This window comes from Hippocampus guttulatus, chromosome 1 (genome assembly GCF_054856545.1).
Source record: "Hippocampus guttulatus isolate MCC_2025c chromosome 1, RoL_Hgut_1.0, whole genome shotgun sequence".
NCBI classification, from domain to species: Eukaryota; Metazoa; Chordata; class Actinopteri; order Syngnathiformes; family Syngnathidae; genus Hippocampus; species Hippocampus guttulatus.
The window spans coordinates 20331714-20349920 of NC_141261.1; the positions used below are offsets into that span (position 1 = coordinate 20331714).

The following is an 18207-nucleotide window of genomic DNA, read 5'->3' on the forward strand; positions in this document are numbered from 1 at the left end:
TTTTCCGCTAAAAACACCTTACTATACGTGGTCGTTTTTTCGGCTAAAAACACCTTACTATACGTGGTCGTTTTTTTTCGGCTAAAAAAACCTTACTATACGTGGTCCTTTTTTTCGGCTCAAAAAGCCTTATTAAACATGGTCGTTTTTTTTCAGCTAAAAACGCCTTACTATACATGGTCGTTTTTTTTTCTGTTAAAACGCCTTACTATTCATGGTCGGTTTTTTCGGCTCGAAACACCTTACTATTCATGGTCGTTTTTTTCGTCGAAAAACGCCTTACTACACATGGTCGTTTTTTTCGTCTAAAAACGCCTTACTATACATGGTCGTTTTTTGGGCTAAAAACACCTTACTATACATGGTCGTTTTTTTCGTCTAAAAACGGCTCATCGTTCATTTCAAAGACTCTTTGTACCAGCTCGTTTCACATCACTTGTGAAAATGTAGGTGATTGAACAGTCAGAGGTGCTGCCAAAAAGAACCCTTTCTGCACTGAAATACAATGAAATAAATTTTGATTCCGTTTGCTGCAATACAAACCGGATACTTCATACTTGACCATAAAGTTAATTTAAAACTTAGTACCTCAATTCAAAAACTAAATCTGACGTTGAAATGAAGTTTTGTATTTGTAGGACTGAATATGAAAATAAACAGAATTTAATTTTCAGTGAGGAACAAATACAGTTTCAAAGAAAAAAAAGTATATCGTTTCAAATTCAGATTGGACAATTCAGATTCAGTTATTCAATATGATTTAGAGTAAAATATACAAATCCATCCATTGAACTGACCTTCAATTCACATAATTCAAATTTAGTATAAACCATTTAAAAGTTATTCACATTTAGTTTTTGGTGACAAATATTCCGCCCCACAGCGTCACACCTAGTTTAGTTTTGGTTGTAAAGTGTCCTTGAGTGTCTTGAAAGATGCTTCTAAATGAAATGTATTAATTATTATTATTATTATTATTCTAAGAAATTTCAAGGGTTATTTTTACTGACCATTCATTGTTCATGACATGTGTGACAAATGTTTGTTTTCCTAACACACTGTCCATTCTTGTTTTCTTACAGTTCTTACAGCCGCTGTGAGGCCTAACAGCCTAACATCTTGGGCCTCAGACCAGGAAATTTATGTCACAATCAAAAGATGGCTACATCTGGCTCCTGATCGGGATGGTGACAGGAAGGAGAGCATGAGAAGAAAAGAGGACATGGAGAGCGCAACAATTTGATGGACAGAAAAATACAATTACAACAATTAATTTCATTTCAAACCGATATTTTTTGACTGCACTTGAATTCATACGACTCGACAAACAGCTGCTGAACTACAGGAGAAGAAAATTGTACAAAAGACTATTATTGACCGTTAGATTTTGAGCTGATCGCTTTCAATAAACTGAACTGAAAAAGCATTCATTCGATTGGAAGGCAAGCAAACAGTGCAGTTCTCAATAATGTCCACAAGGTGGTAGCTACATCTCAAAGGTGACGAAGACGCAGACTGACGTGAACACTTACGTAATTACGTACGCCCGACGTAATAGGAAGTAAACCGAGGCGCGTTGTAACGTTCAACGAGTAAATACCAAACGTGTCACGATTCATTAAAATTGATTGGTGCCGCGACATGAACGTGACTGACCCGAGGAGAAGGGAGGTATGCGTTTAACTCACCATGACGGCGAACTACCCCACGCCTCTGTACGATCACGCCGGACGCGGAGACTTCAGCCAAGTTTACGAGCCGTCGGAGGATTCCTTCCTGCTCATTGATGCGCTGGAAAAGGATGCTCGCAAGCTCCAACACATGAGGTGACAAACACACACACACACGAATGGTCTCACAAATGCTACTAAACTGCTCTCATACACAATGAAACTTTCACGCACCCCTACTAAAACACGTAAAAATACTGTCACAAAATGTGCTACTGAATTACTCTCACAAACGTTATTGAAATGCTATCACACTCACCCTAGTGGTACACTACCAAAACACTCTTTCACCATGTGCTCTTACACACAAATTAAAGGCTCACAAACATCCTACTGTCTGTCACACACTGCACCACTGATATGCCCACAAACACATACTACTGAGAAGTTCTCACACACCACTGAAACACGCCCCCTCACACACCTTAGTGAAACTCTCACACCTTACTGAATTGCTCCCACATACACCACTGAAATGTGTATCTTCCTTAAGAATATAAGTGCATTTCAGTATTATGTGTGGAAGATTACAGTTTTGTGTTTATGTGCATGTGTGCATGGTAATCTTGTCCCTGACTGTCTCTCATATAACCGGTTTTGGAGTGGAATTTCAGGATTAACCTAAAATCAGTGTTAATTTGACCTCCAAACTTTTAAATTTGTTGTTACTGTTGCCATTTCCACAAAAAGAACACCGAACGACTGTTCAAAGTTTAGAGAAGGTTCAGTCAAGTTCGCCTGCAAAAGCATTTCAGTTTACCGCTGAAGTTTCACCCGAAAGCTAAATATTGCAAAATATTTGTGAGGAGTGTTGCAGCACGCTTGTCACCATTGTCAGCAGGCCGTGTGTGTGTGTGGAGGTCGGTAGCGGCTCCGGAGTGGTGTCCGCGTTCCTCGCGTCCCTGCTGGGACCCTCTGCGATTTTCTTGTAAGTGTCTCAACATTGTCGTCACGTCTGCTCCCCTCCATGTGACCAAGAGTGTGTTTACTAGTTGTACAGACGTGAATCGTGCCGCAGCGCTGTGCACTGCCAGGACGGCATCACGCAACACTGTGTCGCTGGAGCCCATCATCACAGACCTGGTCAGGTGCTGCTTTACATGCACAAGGCTCAACTTCAAATCTTGAGTTGCCCGCTTCACATTTGCGCTTTGGTTTAGGTGGAAAGTCTCCTGCCCCGGTTAAGTGGACAAGTGGATGTGCTCCTGTTTAACCCTCCATATGTGGTCACACCATCCAGTGAGGTGGCTCTCCCCCTGAAAGTTGAGCTGTCACCCAAGTGAGATCATGGAGGAGTTACGTTGGGGGGGTTTTCTGTGTGTATGTGTCATCAAGGTGGGCAGCAAAGGCATCGAAGCTGCTTGGGCCGGTGGGAGACGAGGCCGTGAGGTCACCGACAGATTTCTACCAATCGTATCCCAGTTGCTGTCCAGTCGGGGGCTGTTCTACTTGGTCACCATAGCAGAGAATGATCCAGGTGCTTTTTTTTTCACCGCTGAGTTGGCAAGGGGGGGAGGGCTTTGTCCCAAGTGACCTTGGAGCCAAGGCACACATTTTACATGAGGCAAAAAAAAAACAAAAAAAGTTTATGTAACTGGCACAAAGATGAACAATTTATTTGTCACAACACAACTGTTCACCTGTGTTATATTTGTTTGGGAATTTTCATTTATTGTTTTTTTTTTTATTGATTTACTTTTAGTTAGTTTTCAGCATGGGATTGTTTGTACAATAGTTTTATTTGTATTAGCTTTAGTCTTGTGTGCAAGGTAAAAATCACCCTCAAAGGGCTCATAAATTCAATTGCCAAAGATGAAAATGGACATTTTTGCTAAAATCATAGTTTTGTAAAAAGAAAATGTAGTGGTTAGTTATCGTTTTTTTAAAGCATTTTTTTTGTAACCAGTTTGTTTTCAATTTGTTTTATTACGTAAACTAAAATGCCCTTGTTATTCACACCCATGAGGAATTTTTGTGGTTTCCGTGATCCTTTCATATTTTTGTTGCTGACTCACTTGATTGAAATCATCCCATTTATTTTCACCTGTTGTTCCTTCAAATCCTAGAGGAGATCATCCAGACACTGAGTGGATACGGCCTGCAGGGAAAGCCACACCTGTCGACCAGAGCTGGAAACGAGAGGCTCACAGTCCTGTGCTTCCATTGGTGCAAACATGCATGAAATTAGTGGGTCAATGTCATTGTCAAGTGTCCTGATTGGAATCACAGTCATCATGAAAATGTAACAGAATCATGACACTCTGAGGTCTCAAGAGTGGCCAAACATTGGCACAATACCAGTAAAATGAGACATCTTATTTTCTTCATTTTAGAGTGAGACCTTTTTTCCCCCCCATGTACAGTAGATGATTTTCACATCCAACATGCTCTTCTTAAATGATGCATCTGTTTTATGGTTTCGTAGTTGACAAGTTATGATCAAATGTGTTTTTTGTTGTTTCTTTTTTTGTTTTTGGCATATGTTCCTGAAATAGGCGGCTCAGTGTTTAAGGGGTCATAGCATGTCGGCCTCGCAGTGCAGATTGTGGGTTCGATCCTGGCTGCGGCCTTCCTGTGTGGGGTTTACACGTTCTCCCCGTGCCTGCGTGGGTTTTCGCCGGGTACGCTGGTTTGGTTCCAAGTTCCAAAAACATGCGTGAAAGGTTAATGGAACCCTCTAAATTGTCCCTCGGTGTGAGCGCAGATGGTTGTTCGTCTGTGTGCCCTGCGATTGGCTGGCAACCATTTCAGTGTGTAGCCCGCCTACTGCCCAAAGACAGCTGGGATAGGCTCCAGCACGCTCCGCCACCCTTGTGAGGATAGGCAGATCTGAAAATGGATGGATGGATGTTCCTGAAATTGCTAACCATCCTGTTATGGGGTAACTGCCCCTTTAAGAAATCAATTTCAGTGACATTATGGCCAGTATTTTATTTCTTTAAAGGTGGCTGTAGCAGTGGATAGTTACCGAATCAATCATAAAGCATTTTCATCTTGTGTATAGTTGGACATTGGACAAGCTTAGAATGTGATGTATTGATATGCAAACCTTTAAGAAATTTGAAATGTGTTAAACAGTACTTCAGCTTGCTAACTGAATCATGTAGCGAAGTGAAGGGCCACCATGTGCTCTTTAAATGTTATCAGCAAAAATTGCTTCCAGTCAATTAAAAGTGTGGGAGCTTGACCAATATGCATTTCAAACAGCCTAACAAATTAACATAAACATCAAGTTCAATGGGAATATTAACTTCTTGGGGGTAAAATGGAGAAGTTTCGACTGTGCTTGATGAGTCTGCACATCGCACAGCCATCATTGGTTGGAACAATGGTTCCTTTACATTACGGCAAGTCTTTCAATACTTACAGTATGTCTTTGTTTATGGTAGTTGCTCGTTATTAGTTGTTAATACCGGAGACAAATTCCTTGTGTTTTACATACTTGTACTTATTTCACATTGTTATATTGACTCGACTTCAGGGGTCACCCACAAGGATGCCCGCAGGCACCAAGGAGCTGTCATGCCCTCAAGCAAACATTCACCATTCATGCAAATCTGGAATGTTTATTTCCCCAAAGGCCCTGCTTTGATGCAGTGTCATACTACACTTTTACTTGACTGTATTTGTACTACTGCTGTAAATTGGACCGGCGGATGACACGTCCGTCCTCACTAAGGTGGATGGCCCCACTGGCGACCAGCTCCATAGCCGCCGGGAAGGCCCTGTGCTCAGCCTCTTTGATTCTGTCCGCCAGACTTTCCTCCGTGTCGCCGCTCAACACTGGTACAGCCTCCTGCACAATGATGGCCCCTGCGTCCACCTCCTCCTGACAGACAAATGAGAAGTTTTGTCTTGGCCTTGGTGGCGTGCTGATGTTCGGATGACAACGTGGCCGACTTACTGCAACAAAGTGTACTGTGCAGCCGCTGACCCGCACCCCGGCCTGGAGAGCTTGCTTTTGGGCGTTCACGCCCTTGAAGGAGGGCAGCAGGGAGGGATGGATGTTCAAAAGTTTACCTAAGATGAGACGAATTTTAAAAAAATAAAAATCTCAAGATTTATAAGTGATCATCAGTTCTTCAACTCACTGTTCCATTTCTTGACGAAAGATCCTGTGAGGATCCGCATGAATCCAGCGAGACACACCAACTCCACCCCACATTCTTCCAGCACACGGTCAATTGTGCCATCAAACTCTGCTCGGCTCCCGTACAGTTTGTGGTCCACCACCTAGTTTTAATCACACACACAGCGTTACTGTCAGATGGAAAGCTCATATGACCGAATAGGTTAATTTCCTAATTTTTCACAAATCAATACCTTTTGTCTGTCCCCACGCCATCTGTTATTTTTTACACAATATGGACCAATTAGAGGTGTCGAAAATAGCTTGAGAACAAATCTATTTACTCTTGGATGCGCAAGTGTTGTAAAACTCATTCTGTTCTGCAGGAGCCATGTGGCATCATGAGGGCTCAAGACTGAAAGTCTGGACTTTTTTTTAAGTCAAGTGAAAATAGCTACTGTAAGTTACAAACCTTTGAATGTCAATGATTTTAAATGCAGGTTAAAAACTTTGTTTCACCCCCCACCCCCATGACTTTGATCAAGGTCCTTTCGACATTTTTAAATCTTTTTTTTCTTTTTGTAATTTTAGAAAATGACTTTTAAAATGTATATGCTTTTAAAGTATTCTGTTTATATGTTTAAACGTTCACGTAGATTCTTTAACTCATTCACTCCCAAAGACGTTTTTAAACGTCTTTTCAGACTTGGTTCAGAATTGGCTGGTACTGAATGAGTTAAGTAATTTACTTTCGTTTTCTATGCTTTGCATCTGAATGTCGTTTGAGGTTGATTGTGAAGCACAATGAGTTGCCTTTGTGTATGAAACGTGCTTCAAAAAGCTGCCTTGCCTTTTCTTTTTTCTGAATAGTAGCGATTTTAGAGATGCGAGCATTATGTAAACATCTGTATTTGTAATTACAGAAACTCTTAAAAGACAAGTACCCGTGTCTGGATGCCAGCCAATGCCGCTCTCTTGAGACCCTGAACCCCAGGCTTGTTGGAGATGACAACCACAATCTCTGCGCAGCTAGATGGGCGCTTGGCCTGATCGATCAGGGCTTGAAGATTGGTACCTGGAGGAGACAAGCGAACCGGAGTTTGTAGTCCGTGCTGTTTTAGGAACCCACTTCATAATAAACAAGCAAACCTGTGCCTGAGATGAGAACCCCAACCTTGGTCCTCTTGTGAGGAATGCTGCTATCACAAAGACAACTGCCATTCTTGGAGGCTGGACCAGTGTTTAACAGGCTGTGTTTTAGGTTTCGGACCACCACACACTCAGCACCTGCAGTACCACATTGAAATTGCAAGTGTGCATTGTGTGCGACTCCCACATGGAGGTTCTGGACGCTTGCTGTCTCTCACCAGGTGGCTTGTGAGCGAGCGCACCCACGATCCAGGCCTCTTCGTGGGCTTGCAGTTGCCGCAAGACCCTTTGAGCGTCCACGGGGGCAACCACCAGCACCGCACCCAAGCCGCAATTGAAGGTGCGGGTCATTTCACGCTCACTCAGGCCACCCTCCATCTGCAGCCAGGAAAACACTGGAGGGATGCTCCAACGAGATGCATCTGAAAAGAAAAAGCATGTGTAAATATTAGAGCTGTCAGTTTAGCGCGTTTTTATTGGCATTAATTTAAATGAATTTTAACGGGATTAATTTTTTTCTCGCGAGATTAACGCGGCACACGTCACAGCGGATGTTACGTTTCTCTATAAATAAACCAGAAACAAAACAACAAGCGCGCTGCACAGGTCCACGCACGTTTGTTTTGCCAGCCACGGCAGCGCGAGACACCGAAAACGGATACTTTAAGAGCCATAGCTAAATGTATGGCTACTGCATGCAAGCCTGTCAACATTGTCCACAGCTCGACTCAAGCTGAAATCATTCGCATTGCATCTAACGACTCCACTACGGATTGCCAGCGAGGGCCTCCATTACAAGCTGTGTACAGAGATTGTACATAGCGGAGAAGGCTAAGGTACACCAAGCGGGAGAAGACACTATTTCGGGAGAGAAATAAGAGACTAGGTTGATGAGCCTCTGGTGAATAAAGAGCAGGCATTACGTTGAGTTTGATGTATGCCACTGACGCGATTGTTACTTGTTTAGAACTATTTTGTGTGGAAGGTTACAGTGTTCTGTGTCGATATAAATAAAGCGGGTGGAGCTTCTCTGTGTTCGTCTGACAGCGACTGTGCGCTGATGCACGTCGAGAGTTTAGCGGTGCAGTGGTAGCGACCGCACTGAAAATAAAACGTCTCCAGTGTTGTCATCGAACCAAGTGTAGTCATCCGAAATGATGTCTACACAAAACCGTAGAGAGACTTCCGCGCAAGAAGGACCAACAGAATCAACATAGCCTGACTGCTGTGTTCAAAGCAAACTTGAGAAAAACGAAGTATGCAACCATGGTTTAAATCTGCACTTTATAATGTTATATTGCTCTGTTTTGATTCCAGAAAAAGAGCTGTTAAAGCAGCTGTTGTGACAAAATATTTTTTTCACTGTTGTTGATGGACAGTAATATTGTGTGAGAGATTGTGTGAATAACTGCTCCAAGTGAAAAATGTTCATGTAAAACTGAAAATCGAAATTGTTACTTAGTACTACAGTAAATATTTGCATTTTGCACATAGAAAACTGATTTATGATTCCATGTTAATGAGAGCATTAAAATGGGGGAAAATAGGACAAAAAACTATAAAAGAAAATTCAGAAACGATAAAAAATGCGTGAGTGATCACGATTAATTTTTTTGTTCATTTGAGTTAATTATGACAGTTGCATTTTTAATTAGATTAAATTATTTTAATCGTTTGACAGCTCTAGTAAATATCAATCAATTCCAGTCATTCAAAATGTAATTACCACAAAATCTATGGTATAGGAAGTTAAAATGGAAGAAAATGAGTGCCAGTTGGACTAGAAGGCCTGTTCTATATCTGAATTAAGTTTCAAGGAGGAAAAAAAAAAAGGAATGTGAACGATTACTGACATCGTGCATGTGTCCCATGACTAGATTCCATGTAACGTGTGCCTCACCTAAATCGACAGCCAGCTCCTGGGGCAGAACCCGAGGGATGTTTTCCAAAAGTCCTCCTCCAGTGATGTGAGCGTATGCTTTGACAGCACCGCTGCGCAGGATTGGGAGAAGCAGACGACTATAGATCTTAGTCGGCGTCAGCAAAACCTCCCCTGGAGGTCATTGTGAAAATAAGAAGTTACACCGAGTCCCCGCGTACAAACTACACTTGCAATAAAACATCCATCCATTTTCCGAACCGCTGAATCCTCACTAGGGTCGCGGGGAGTGCCGGAGCCTATCCCAGCCGTCGTCGGGCAGTAGGCGGGGGACACCCTGAACTGGTTGCCAGCCAATCGCAGGGCACACAGAGGCGAACAACCATGCGCGCTCACACTCACACCTAGGGACAATTTAGTGTGTTCAATAAGCCTGCCATGCATGTTTTTGGAACGTGGGAGGAAACCGGAGCACCCGGAGAAAACCCACGCAGGCCCGGGGAGAACATGCAAACTCCACACAGGGAGGCCGGAGCTGGAATTGAACCCGGTATCTCTGCACTGTGAAGTCGATGTGCTAACCACTGGACTACCGGGCCGCCCGCAATAAAACAGATTATTATATATTTTTATATTTATATTTATATATATTATTGTATAACAAACAATTATATATGACAGACACTAAGCTTAGCTTCTGTGCCAATGAAATTGCCTATTGTACGTTAGCATAGGGTAGTGGAGGCTACGTGGTTAATACAATACAATAATACAAGACATGTAATTTTCTTTATTTAGTTTGATAATAACCTTCAGCTGAGAGTGGCAATAAACATATTTAAGCCTTGTTTTTTAAATAATATATATTCCCGTATTGGCCCGAATATAAGACGGCCCTGATTATAAGACGACCCCCTCTTTTTCAAGACTCAAGTTTGAAAATGGGCTTTTTGAACACCAAATTAATTTTTATACAGAAAATAATTACAGTACATCTGAACAAATGATTATAACAATATATTTGAGAGAAAAACATGTCATTTTGCCTCATTCAAATCTTAATATCTGAACATTTAAATATGTTAACTAAAGTGCAATCACATTCGTAAATGAATGGCTTCTGGCTTTTGAAATGTAAATGACATCATAACTTCTCCTCAGCTGCCGGACGACCCACTTTTCTCCAGATCGTCGCTAGGTTTCTCCATTTTCTGCTATCTCTTCTATTATTTTCTTCTCTTTTCTTTCTTACCGCTATTTTTTCTTTTTCTTTTTTGTGCTACCGCTATTTTTAATTTTTCTTCTTCGTGACAAGGGTTCGCTTTGGCCTGGGGAGTCAAGTTCAGCATTCGCGTCAATGGTATCTGGTGTCATCTAGCGTCGTGAATGGGTATAATGTCTAGACCCCGGATATAAGACGACCCCCACTTTTTCAGTCTTATTTCAATGCAAAAAAACACAGTTTTATATTCGGGCCAATACGGTAATTGCATCTGCCAAAGTGAAAAAAAAGTGAATGAATACATTTGTCCAATCGACAGCTGTTATCTAAAAAAAAAAAATAAATTGTGAGTGTGTCCCTTGTATCTCAAGGCACAACCGTATAACAATCAGCCCCACACTTACCAACAGTCTGTCCTGGGTGACCAAAAGGTGCCGGTGAGCTGTAGCTAAGACGCGTTCGCTCCAAGACCTTGCGGACCAGGCTGAAGCCGTTACTATGGATACCAGAGGATGCCACGCCGATCAAGAGGTCTCCTTCAGTGATGTCCGCCAGCCGAGGCAGCAGGGCTCCCCGCTCCACTGCTCCCACACAGAACCCAGCAAGATCGTATTCCCCCGCGACGTAGACTCCAGGCATTTCTGCCGTCTCTCCACCTGGACATTCACAAAGATTGGTGGGTCGATACGGCAGCGCAGTACGACGGAAATGTTGACAGCGGCGTCTCCCCTTACCCAGCAGAGCACAACCGGCCATCTCGCACGCTTTGGCGATTCCCGCGACAACCGTGGCCGTCACATCTACGTCCAGCCTGCCGCATGAGAAGTAGTCCAGGAAGAAGAGCGGCTCGGCACCCTGAGCCAGCACGTCGTTCACACACATGGCCACCAGGTCCTGACCCAAGCTTCCATGCTGCCCACACGCTTGAGCAATCTGAAAGAGGTCGACCGCTTTTTGAATTAAACAACGGCAAAAAGAAAATAATTTGACAATTTCATGACAAATACGAACAAAAAAATAAAAATAAAAAGGTTTTATATTTTCTTTTGGCGGCTAGAAGAAAAATAAATCATTTAAAAAATATCAGCACCTTACCACATGATTGAGATGACACTTGATGTTTAAAAAGGGTGTGATAAGAGAAAACACGGGGAGAAGTTTCACTTTTTTAAAGGGAACTCGCATCAAGCAGATTCACCCTCCTGTTTCCGCCATCTCGTGAGGCCGACATTTTACTCCGCAGCGCCCCATTCAATTATCAACATCACGTGACCAAACAGGTGATCTGTGATGTTTGCAATGCGAGCCAGGGGACATTTGGTGAAGTGGATTAATCGGATTAACTCTTTTTTTTTTTTTGTGAATGTAATATTGATCAGGCGGCCCGGTAGTCCAGTGGTTAGCACGTCGACTTCACAGTGCAGAGGTACCGGGTTCAATTCCAGCTCCGGCCTCCCTGTGTGGAGTTTGCATGTTCTCCCCGGGCCTGCGTGGGTTTTCTCCGGGTGCTCCGGTTTCCTCCCACATTCTAAAAACATGCATGGCAGGCTGATTGAACACGCTAAATTGTCCCTAGGCGTGAGTGTGAGTGCGCATGGTTGTTCGTCTCTGTGTGCCCTGCGATTGGCTGGCAACCGGTTCAGGGTGTCCCCCGCCTACTGCCCGAAGACGGCTGGGATAGGCCCCAGCACCCCCCCCCCCCGCGACCCTAGTGAGGATCAAGCGGTTCGGAAAATGAATGAATGAATAATATTGATCACAATACAGTGTTTAGGTCAACGGCAAAGTTGCTCTTATTTTAATTTGAGGGCTACTTTAAAGTAACACTCTTCAAACGTTTAAGGACATTGGATTGATTCTGTTTCTGCAATGCATCGAAATACTTTTGGGATTATTTTGTAACTAAAGCGAAATGTCCCAATTGCAAATTACAACCGTCTAAAAGTTACACAACTGCACGCCTACGTTAAAGTAATCGTCAGCTAACTCAATATATCTGAACACTGCTAAATGGAAAGTATTGCGGTCCCTTCGCAGGTGTTCAAGACAGAAGGGATCGACTGGAGACACAGCTGCTTGGGCCCTTCCAATGGCTTTGCCGAACAAACAGTGACAAAATACAGTCAACACAACAGCACATTCTTAGACGACCTGCTGATGGCCTCAACTGTCGCCGTCACTGAACACAAGAGTGGCTAACATTTAGGAGGTGAAACAGGCAGCCAATTCTACATCATCGCTCAACAGGTTAGGCCCACACACATTCAACGTGACAGATAGTACAGTGTGGAACGTGAGGATGGCAAACCCAAGTGCACAAAAACGATACTTAAAACCTCACAAGCGTTACGCAGAATAGCAATACTATGATATGGTGTATAAAGTTTGAAAATGTAAATGAAAAGGAATGGCAATGGCTAAATCACACCTTAAGTTTGGTCCCGACTCCATCCGTTCCAGATACCAGGATTGGGTCGATAAACCCTGCTGCTTTAAGGTCAAAGAGTCCAGCAAAACCTCCCAGCTCAGCATTACATCCTGGTGAAGAGAAATGGTGAAAACACACAGGTTGATATTTTCCGCATATGGAAAAAAAAGATTGCTTTCAAATGTCAAGTTACCCGGACGGGAAGTTGCCCTGGCCAGTGGCTTGATCATATCCACAAGTTTGTTGCCAGCGGCGATGTCCACGCCGCTGTCTTTATACGTCAGGCCTCTGTCAGAGACAGGGTCAAATCATTATGCGGGCTGTCATTGCACACCTCTCACCTAAGGATGCTTCTTTTTGTGTTGGAAATCATAAAACTATCAGTGATGGTCATTCCAAGCGAAGAAGCAACAACGAGATCATCCAAAATTCATTTATTTATGAAACAGGCCAGCGACCGTACAGAAGATGGAATGTTTAGAGCCGCTTTCAAACACACCTGCGTTGCTTGAAATGGGCAATGGCCTTGTGGCCGATGTCGCGGCGGTACACGGCACCGGGGAACCCCACAGACGCCACGCCCTGATTGGCTGCCTGCAGCGCGGCCTCCAGAGATGGCCTGACCACCGTGACGGTCAGGACGCGGCCACCGCTGGAGACCACTTGCTTATCCTTCAGGGCTGTGCCTGCGTGGAACACCTGAATCCCGGTGTCCTCAACCTGGGACAGACCTGAGGAGTAAAGAATGGAAGAATAGGAGGCAAGTTTAGCCTGAGTTGTTCGTGGAAGTGAAGGAGAGTCTTCACGGCGGTGCTTTTTTCGCCCAAGTGAAATCATTTGTACAAAATTTAAATGTTTCCGCATCATAGCTTGTGGTATATTCAGTTTAACCTCGGACGTCTGCAGACTCAGGTCAACTAGTGGAGCCCGGGTTTCAAAGCAAACGTGGTGAAGTGGCATTTAGCTGTTATGCTGCACACAAATAGAATAAGTATCCATCGGAAGTGAAGTCAGGCCCAAGTACAAATGCTTTCAAATCCTGTTTGAATTTTTAATTCCTTTGCTTTTAAATGCCTTTAAATCTTTTGGCTGCAAATGTGCTTAGATGTTGTCAACGTATGTTGTTTTCAGCTCTGCGAATGACTTCAGTTTTTCCGTTTGTTAATCTGAATAAATCTTAATATGTTATGTGAACATACCAGGCAGGTTCTCAGTTAAATTGTTTATGCGTCTTCTAACGTTAGCATATCGTACACTTATTCAGCCTGTTGTTCTCTGTATTTTTATTTTCATTTGCCTTTCAAGATGACATGACTGTTCTTGGTGTTGGATTTTATCAAATAAATTTGTTGCGACTTATACTAAGGAGCGAATTATGGTCCGGAAAATACGGTGCTACTATAACTTTATGAGTACTCCAACCACTTACCAGTGAGAACCACCCCTTTGCTGTAGGCGCCAGGATAACCGGAACTCGCCATCACCACCGTAACGGCAGATTTGTCCTGGTGCCACTCGGGGGGGCTGGAGGCCAGCTTGCCGTTGATGGTGTTCAAAATGACCTCGTACAAGTCGCTCTTCAGCAAAGGAAGCAAGACTTGACACTCCGGGTCTCCAAAGCGACAGTTGAACTCCAGAACTTTCAGACCCTGCTGCGTCAACATCAACCCGGCGTACAGAACCCCTGGAGAGTCACATCATAATGATGTTGATGGCAGCCTATCAATCGCAAACCAAGTTTGGTATCAAATCTACACTCGCCAACGTAAGGAGTTCCCTCTTGCTTCATCCCGTCCACGGTCTTCTGAAGCACAGACTCTCGGATCTGGACCAGCAGCTCCTCGCTCACCTGCACCACAAAAAAGAAAAGCAAATTCTTGAGCAGTTTCCAGACACATCACACAAACATGGCTTTGCATTTTAGGTCACTGAGATTTAACGTTTGGGAAACGTCTGCCAAAATAGACTCGGCATTTCAGTATGGCAGGCCAAATCCTTTTTTTGTCTGTTTGTTTTTTGTTGCATATGTTTTTCCATCATCATCATACCTGAGGAGTGGGACAGTAGGCTCCCATGCCACCTGTGTTTGGCCCCCGATCGCCATCTTGCAGACGTTTATGATCCTGTGCTGGAGGCATCGGCGACACCGAGGAGCCATCGGTGAAGCACAGACACTGCAAGTGCAATGTGTTTTGTTCTCTTTCAGGACATGAAATTTGATCATTAGACAATGGCATGAGTTTTAGTTTAAAAATCAGGTCCAGCTGGAGGTTCATTGTCTCCCATTATCCCAAAATGGAATGTCTCGTTGGAGTAAAACAAGCGCAGGGCTCCTTAGATACAACTACATTCAGCGAAATGGCTGGGCATTTTATGCCAATCTATTAAAATATTGCTTTACTGGATGTGAAACAGGTCCATGGCACATTAAAAACAAACAAAAAAAAAAAAAACACTTGGGGGGCCGCTGTTGTGTTTGCTACTTTAGCTGTGCGAGAACTCACAGATACTTCCTCTCCCTCTAGAAGCTCCTCCACCACCACCGTGTCGCCTGCAGCCCCAAACGCTCGGTCCTGACAATTCAAGAGTGGAAAAACAAAAGGGAAGAGTACAATAATCCACTCAACATTGCTCATCGCACATCCAACGCAAGTCACCTTCATGATGTCCATCACAGCCCGACAGGCCTCCTCTTGGTCCTGTGCTACAATAACTCCTTTGCCTGCCGCCAAGCCACTGGCTTTCACAACCAGCGCCGGAAAGTCTGCCCTGGGAGACCAAAAAAAAAGTGAGAGAGAGAAAAACTTTTTTTTGGTACTCTTTAACTGTCCTGGCTTAATAATCAAGGCCTTTCTCTGCCCATCCCCCACCCCAAAAAAAACAAACCAAAAAAAAATGTCGGCTACTTCTGTTTGGTTTCATGTTGACATTTTTTCACGTCAACTGCGCTCAAAGAGTTAAAGGCAGTAAAAATTTACTTTTAGAAAATCAGGTGTACTGACGTGCGGATGTAGTTGCATGCCTCCTCAGCGTCGGTAAAAGAGCCGTAGCGTGCTGTGGGGATGCCATGGCGCTCCATGAAGGCCTTGGAGAAGCTCTTGCTGGCCTCCAACTGGGCGGCTTTCGCAGATGGGCCAAAACACCGCACTCCTGCCGCCATCAAGTCGTCCACGATACCTAGGTCGGAAAGCACAGCCGATGGTGAGGCTAAGGAGCACTGGTGGAAGACTTGAACAGAAACGCTCAATTTACCTGCTGCGAGCGGAACCTCAGGCCCAACCACCACCAGCCCCACGTGATGGTCCTTACAAAATTGAGCCAATATGGCGTGGTTATTCACCGACACCTCTGGAGTGAGAATGAGCATTTGATTAAGAAAATAAGAATAAGAAAACCTTTATTAGTCTCGCAATGGAGAAATTCCCAATTCACAGCAGCAAAGTTATGAAAGGAAGAAGTAGAACAACAAAATATAGGAGCTGCTGGATTACATCGCCGTTTAGGCAATGCCCGCACAAATATATGATTGAACATGTGCTTTTTTTTCTTTTTTTTTTAAAGCTTTGGTCTAGAAAAGAGATAAGTGAAAAATTCCCATTCATTGACTGCAATTTTAAATAAAAATACTACCTGTACATTGGGACGTATAATATATTCTTCAAAGGAACTAAAGTTACATTTACCCGAGTTGCAAATTTTGCCGCAGTTGACCGTCCCAGCATTTCCCGGCGCCACCAGGACTTGCTGGATGTGCTGCGACTGGGCCAGCTTCCACGCCAGTGCGTGCTCCCTCCCTCCTCCGCCAATCACCAGCACCCGTTCAGCCATGGCACCTGCGAGATGGGAGAATGACCTTTCACCACTTTGCGTCGTCTAATTACACAAACTGGTTGCAACAAAAGGTCAAGCGGCGAGGAAGCGCTGACCTTTTCAAACAACTCCAGTCTTATATTATCACACTTCGGTGGGCCCAATCAGACAGAACAAAAACACAAAGCAAAATGACAAGCACCTTCCCAGGCGTATAAGCTCCTACGACTTTATTAAAAAAAACTGGAGAAAAGATTTTGGATTTGTTTTCTTGACTTAGTACTAGTTTGTTGCATCCTGTTGTTGATAATTCATTAAGCAGCAAAGTGCTGACACTCACAATGATTAGGACCCTTGTGACGTTTGTGTGCCACCATGTGATCTCTTCACTGGAAGGCTCCGATTAGACTGATGAAATTTGTCTTCCTTATCCTGACAACAACAATTACAGGCTTTGTGTGTATCAGTGTGTACCGATCACACCCATCAATCGAAAAGTCAAAATTGTGGGGTCAGAGTTCATTTCAGGCTGACTACTCCAGACATTCGTATTTAAAAACACACACACACACACACACACACAAAAGAGTGGTAGTAAATATGGATTACAAATATGGATTTTCTACTACTTACTTTGTAAAAATAGGCTTCTCAATGTTTTAACTGCCACATATGTCGACAAGATATAACTAGCAAGAGGTAAATGACTAAATTTCACCATGGTTGAGCCTTTGATTGAGATCTTCGGGTCATGTAAGGCAGAGAAGCGACACGGAGGAATGTGAACCAGGGAGCATTCGTGTGAATGGCACAACACATTCAGAGAAGCAGGATATTGCCAATAATTACCTTATTTCAGAGAATTGTGAGAAGTTGCTGCCACTTCATATTGTCTTGACAAATTGTTTTGATAGCAAAAAAAAACCCCAAAAGTTGTGCCGATGATAGTTAGCTCTTAGTTTAAAAAAAAAGAGGAAAAATAATCAAACCATTTTTTTCAGATCTCTTGAATATCAATCATAGTATACATTCATTTTTCTATTTAAGCAGATTTCAGAGTCTATACTTTTACCGAAGTGCAGACGTTGTAGAAGTTTAGCTTTCATCAGTCTTTTTTTAACTGTATATCGACTACGTACAGAGTGAGACATGTTGCCATGTGTACTGAACAAAAGAATTGAACATCCAAAAAACCATCACAGAGCAAAATAAGAAGTCACTTAACCTTTCTACTGTTAGATTGCATTAAATGTGTCTATGCTTGCAGAAGAATAACTTAGAAGGCAACTTGTTAAATTCCAGAATCACAGTAACACTAACCTGAGAATTTGTAATAAAGCTGGAATTAGCCGGAGCCCAGTCAGGAGGCGGATACGTCTTCTCTGCTTCCAGCGGCCAGAAGACTGGAAGAAGAAAAAAAGAAAAGACGAGGGACGGCACGCACAATGAGACACACAAACATTAAATGGACGCAAACTCAAAACACGCGCACATACACATCTTCACACCACGTGGATCCAGTTTGTGACAAGGATGTGCTTTGCCGTGCTAAATGCTAATAAAAGGTGCATTAAGTTCTCTAGAGGCAACGAACGACTGTGCAAAAATCTCCATAGTTGCTATCGATTGTTGCTTCATAAAATGTTCCGCATCTTACCTTCAAAATGCGTCTAAACTGGCGTTTAGGAAGAGTTCTTCAACTTCCTCGGGGTGTAACAAACTAATGCATCACGGGAGTTGTAGTTCATCACAGATTTTAGGCTGGACAGATAGAGATAGATAGATAGATAGATAGATGGATAGATGGATAGATGGATAGATGGACAGATGGATAGATGGATAGATGGATAGATGGATAGATATGATAAGATAATACTTAGTTAGAAGGCGAGCTTTGTGTTCCGGAGACAAAGCAGCAGG

The 18207-nt window shown here is 43.3% G+C and overlaps 2 protein-coding genes across 6 annotated transcripts; one reads left to right on the forward strand and one right to left on the reverse strand.

The window, feature by feature from the left end:
- The first annotated feature begins 1563 nt into the window (after positions 1-1563).
- On the forward strand, positions 1564-5802 carry hemk2 (HemK methyltransferase 2, ETF1 glutamine and histone H4 lysine). Of its 2 annotated transcripts, none has more exons than XM_086117716.1 (6): positions 1564-1826; positions 2569-2658; positions 2723-2813; positions 2891-2974; positions 3066-3207; positions 3797-5802. In XM_086117716.1, exons 1-6 carry the CDS (start codon positions 1690-1692, stop codon positions 3910-3912), a joined length of 660 nt encoding a protein of 219 aa, XP_085973842.1. In that variant the 5' UTR covers positions 1564-1689; the 3' UTR covers positions 3913-5802. The 2 variants fall into 2 exon arrangements, with proteins under 2 accessions (XP_085973842.1, XP_085973851.1); XM_086117725.1 differs by having other exon boundaries at positions 2572-2658.
- Positions 5277-18023, reverse strand: gart (phosphoribosylglycinamide formyltransferase). 4 transcript variants are annotated; one of them, XM_086117684.1, is made up of 22 exons: positions 17945-18023; positions 17608-17690; positions 16628-16719; positions 16161-16310; positions 15730-15825; positions 15480-15654; positions 15135-15246; positions 14982-15050; positions 14526-14651; positions 14239-14326; positions 13907-14161; positions 12977-13208; positions 12671-12765; positions 12478-12587; positions 10784-10982; positions 10454-10705; positions 8849-9001; positions 7167-7370; positions 6949-7086; positions 6744-6874; positions 5822-5963; positions 5277-5750 (listed from the first exon to the last, which is right to left on the reverse strand). In XM_086117684.1, exons 3-22 carry the CDS (start codon positions 16662-16664, stop codon positions 5362-5364), a joined length of 3153 nt encoding a protein of 1050 aa, XP_085973810.1. In that variant the 5' UTR covers positions 16665-16719; positions 17608-17690; positions 17945-18023; the 3' UTR covers positions 5277-5361. The 4 variants fall into 4 exon arrangements, with proteins under 4 accessions (XP_085973810.1, XP_085973820.1, XP_085973829.1 ...); XM_086117694.1 differs by lacking the exon at positions 17945-18023 and adding an exon at positions 17784-17929; XM_086117703.1 differs by lacking the exon at positions 16628-16719.
- Between the last annotated feature and the right edge of the window lie 184 nt (positions 18024-18207).

Bases quoted from the DNA above. Each gene is read 5' to 3' on its own strand.
- hemk2 (XM_086117716.1), top strand. From the start codon at position 1,690: ATGACGGCGAACTACCCCACGCCTCTGTACGATCACGCCGGACGCGGA. The intron at 2,814-2,890 runs GTCAGGTGCTGC...GCTTTGGTTTAG, and splicing joins AGCCCATCATCACAGACCTG to GTGGAAAGTCTCCTGCCCCG. The intron at 2,975-3,065 runs GTGGCTCTCCCC...TGTGTCATCAAG, and splicing joins TGGTCACACCATCCAGTGAG to GTGGGCAGCAAAGGCATCGA.
- gart (XM_086117684.1), bottom strand. From the start codon at position 16,664: ATGGTGGCACACAAACGTCACAAGGGTCCTAATCATT. The intron at 14,652-14,981 runs GTGAGTTCTCGC...TTGCACTTGCAG, and splicing joins TAGAGGGAGAGGAAGTATCT to TGTCTGTGCTTCACCGATGG. The intron at 10,983-12,477 runs GTGTGATTTAGC...GACCTCTTTCAG, and splicing joins GAGTCGGGACCAAACTTAAG to ATTGCTCAAGCGTGTGGGCA.